The sequence below is a fragment of the Echinococcus granulosus genome (genome assembly GCF_000524195.1).
Source record: "Echinococcus granulosus chromosome Unknown EG_S00018, whole genome shotgun sequence".
In the NCBI taxonomy this organism is placed as follows: Eukaryota; Metazoa; Platyhelminthes; class Cestoda; order Cyclophyllidea; family Taeniidae; genus Echinococcus; species Echinococcus granulosus.
Window position 1 is genome coordinate 180,629 of NW_020170398.1, and position 3,835 is coordinate 184,463.

At 39.5% G+C, this 3,835-nt stretch overlaps 1 protein-coding gene across 1 annotated transcript in view; it reads right to left on the bottom strand. All coding sequences in view use genetic code 11, as the record gives it.

Annotated features, from left to right (window-relative positions):
• EGR_03432 (UHRF1-binding protein 1-like protein) overlaps positions 1 to 3,835 on the bottom strand; it is a gene marked incomplete at both ends in the record, with an annotated part of 21,803 nt that overhangs the window by 883 nt on the left and 17,085 nt on the right. Inside the window, one exon of the mRNA XM_024492681.1 lies at positions 1,457 to 1,723. Within this exon, the coding sequence (XP_024352814.1) occupies positions 1,457 to 1,723 (267 nt within the window). The remainder of the gene's footprint in view (positions 1 to 1,456; positions 1,724 to 3,835) is intronic.

A 3,835-nucleotide genomic window follows, 5' to 3' on the forward strand; every position in this document is an offset into this window, starting at 1 on the left:
GATATCAAATTGCATATTGAAGTAGAAATCCATTGAAGTATTTGTAGTTTAAGAAAAATAGTGGAATGTGGCATAGTGATGAAACACTCTGAGCCACAGGATTGTACATTTAAGTCGTCTTAAAACGAGCCATATTCTATATCACACGAAAATGTTACAGAATGTGAAATGCCGCTTAAGTTTTAAGTGAAATCAGAAAGCCTCAAATCTAAAGACATGCAGTTCAACTCTCCACCACATCCCAGACAACACTTACGGAAACAGCGTAGAGGAACGTCACCGGTAGTTAAGAGTAGTAGCAACAATCCCTCTGCATACAGCGTGGTCAGCAGTACTGGTATTGAAGTTTGCATACATTAATGAATGCACAAGGCAGTAGTAGTACAAACTACGAGTGATGAGGGGGCTTCAAAATGTGCTAGAGTATATGTGTCAAAAATAGTAAAACGTCAACATCCGCTCCCTACAAATGCAAAAATGTGATCAAAAAGTACCGATTAATGGTTGGCAAAGCAGGATACATGTACAATACGTGAAATCTTTTCTTTAACATATCTTCAAGCATTGCAGTGGTTATAAGCAACTTTGATTTAAAAATGTTTTCAAAAAAGCCACATCATGTCCAATGAAATCAAGGCTCAAATAGCAGAAACGTATTTTCGACAGAAATAAACAGCAAGTCGTATTAACACATCAGTGGTGTATTATAATTTTTTTTAAATGCGATTGCTAATGATAAATGTATCGCTTCTTCAATGGATAATTATCCGTAAGCACCAAACTTAAGAAGCTGGTGGTTCGACTTCATTACGGACTACCCTGGAGATCACAAACCTTTCATCTATGGGGAGGGTTATTGAAATAGCCTGCTAAGGGAATCACCGCGGAAGATTTCATTCATGAACGCGCAAGGTGGTAAGGGCAATAAACAAGACCAATGAAGCCGAGTAAATGGTTAGACAACTCCAGCGATTACTTGCAGCCACAACAGTGGTCTAAAACCACCAAAAGCGCTAATTGAAGCATTGGGTACTACTATATTTACAGCAATCCACCCTCTTGTTGAGAACTGTAATGATCATACCTTTATTACTGTAAATGATCAGCTTAAAAGAGAGGTTTCAAAGGGTAATTTCACGCCATTAAGTCATCCGGTGTGGTGTAATACTTCGAAGTCAATAGCAGGACAGCCGATTGGCCTGTTGTTAGCAGACTCCAGAACTTAGAAATAATTGCTCCCTCGGTTATAACAACAGACTCGCAATACTTTGGTAAAAGGTGCAGTCTGTCGAGAGCAATGCCAACGAGAACTGCAGTAAGCACCGAAATCAAAATGATTAATTAGAAAACTTTATTACAGGCTTGCTAGACGAGGAGTGGAGGAATACTTCCACGAATCCTCATTAGAGACATTATGAGAACAGGAAAATAGCGTGCTAGAAAGGGAATACATTACCATAAGCCGCAGCTTCGCATTCTCCTCAGCCATTGAGTCTTGTAAATTGGTTAGTGAAGGGAGGTTGTGTCGTCGGAGGAGCGAAGATGGTGGAGGAGGACGCCGAGGCGGTAGTGGGGGGGAGTTCATGCAGGAGGTGGTGGCACTGACGGTGGGAATAAAAGAACGACTGACAGAGGGGGGCGAACTGTCAGTCGGCATTGCGCCTCTCACTTCAAGCACACCATCGCTGTTAAGGGAGGCGGAGAATCCTTGTAACAGTTTAATCTGTCAAGATATGAAGAAGAACAGGATTAGTCGGTCAATAAGCGATGGGTCAAGGCTCTGCCGCTGTGGCCAACAAGCATCCCAAGTGAGTTTAAAATATTGGACTAAGTCTAATAAGTTTACAAGGGATAACTTTGATACTTACATAATGGACGAATTGAAAAAGAATAAAACAGTCCAATAGTGATCAAAAAGGATCGAGAATGAGGCGTAATAAGGAATGCAGTGCTGTCAATGAATTTACATCTGACTAGGGAAATTCATCCATTGGAAAAGCGGTGTACCAACTCGATCAATTGATACACTGGCAAAAACATCCTTGTGAATTAAAATGTGCAAACTGAAATGAGATTAAAATACTGTGGTCAAAAGAAGATGTCAGAAGACAATGTTCCAGTAAGGCACTAAGAAAAGGAACAAAACAGAGCTGTACCACTTTTCGCAATAAGAATGATGAGGAAATCTGTACCACTTCATACAAATAGAAGTACAAGGGTCCCTGCTACTGTGATCAACAAGTAACGGGAATGAGAAGAGACACGTCAACATCTTGACTTGCCAAAAAGAGGATAGAAGATCAAGCAATAATTAAATACGTAGATGATAAATCAAGGCTTTGTACCGTGGAAATGCGGTAATATAGACCTGATCAAACAGGACAACTGGAAAATGCGATATTTCTGGTAAGTTGGCTAGAGATAAATTGAGGTTTGAGTACTGTTTATCAACATGTCGGGAACGAGAGTAATCACATTGTACCAAAGCAAACTATGGAGAGGTATGAAAGCAAAGCACCGAAGAAAAATAAAGGCCCTACCACTATGCCTAAGAAAGTGTTGAGGGGTGAAAAACCGCAATTGACTTCATTATATGATCAATCTGTAAAGAAATGATTATACTAAAGTTGACCATTGCTAATCATCTCGGTCTTCTACATGGAACCTTTAAAAACTTCCTTGTATTTGGATATTGTAGTAGAAAATAGCAAGTTTACGACCTATGACAACTGTCTCACAATTTGGCTGCCTTTAAAGGATGGCGTGAGAGGGTGTACTCTGAGATAACAATTAATGCGGGAACTACACCAAGTAGGGAGAAGTTATGCCATACTCAAGGGATCTGAAGCAGAAGTCCCAAAGTTAAAGCTTCATTTCTGCGAACACGAGAGCGTAGGAATAAGTGTACATTTGCATCAAGATCTTCCAAAAAGTCGTAGAGGAGTGTTTAGTGCGGAGCGGTCTGAAAGTCCAGCCAACTACATGCACAATTATGAGAGAGCAAAAAAGAGCCTCAAAACTAGATCGCAAAAGGAGAAAACGGCAACCGAATGTAAAGCATTCAATTCGCCTACGCCTGGATTAATGATTGCCCCGAGTTCAGTAAAATTTGTTGCCAAACGGATGTCTACCATAGGTGACAGAAATACAAACGCAAGTGTATTAACATGCCTGTCACCTGATCTATTAGAGTGAAAGTGATGCGGAAATTGCCCCAAAAAGAGTACACATGTTCAAAATCTTGATTACTTTAGCTAGACAGAGTTTAAAAAGGCGGTTCCTCGTGTTAGCAACCCGTACATAAGTCTAGTTCACAATTTAACATTGGAATAGAGCGATAAAAAACAAGTTTAGACAACTGGAAAATAGTGCTTTGGGTCTTTAGATAAGAAATTATACCAAAGAAGCCTCCTCCGGACAATATAAAATGGTAACGTAAGAAGGAATAGCAATTGACTATTGCCCGCTAACAAACCACTATGATTTAAAAATATTTGTGATCTTAACGCATATTTCCGATTTTAGAACCCTATACACCAAAAGTTACTATCAGGTGACCCTGTAAGTAGATGAAATATTTTCTGCAATGACTTTAAGTAAAATATAATTATAAAATGTATGTAGTTGTGAATAGGGATGCGTTATAAAGCCTAAAAACCGTCAGTTGCCGGCACGCCAACCTTTAATGTTGTCTGTTCTATCCTTTTACTTCAAATCCTCAAATCACAAAACGTCAGCTGAACGTAAAAGTGTGATAAAAGCTTGTTTGGCATACGAACCCAATTTAGCCTGGCTGCGAAGCTACAGAAACAATCTTCCAATTAAATTTGATATC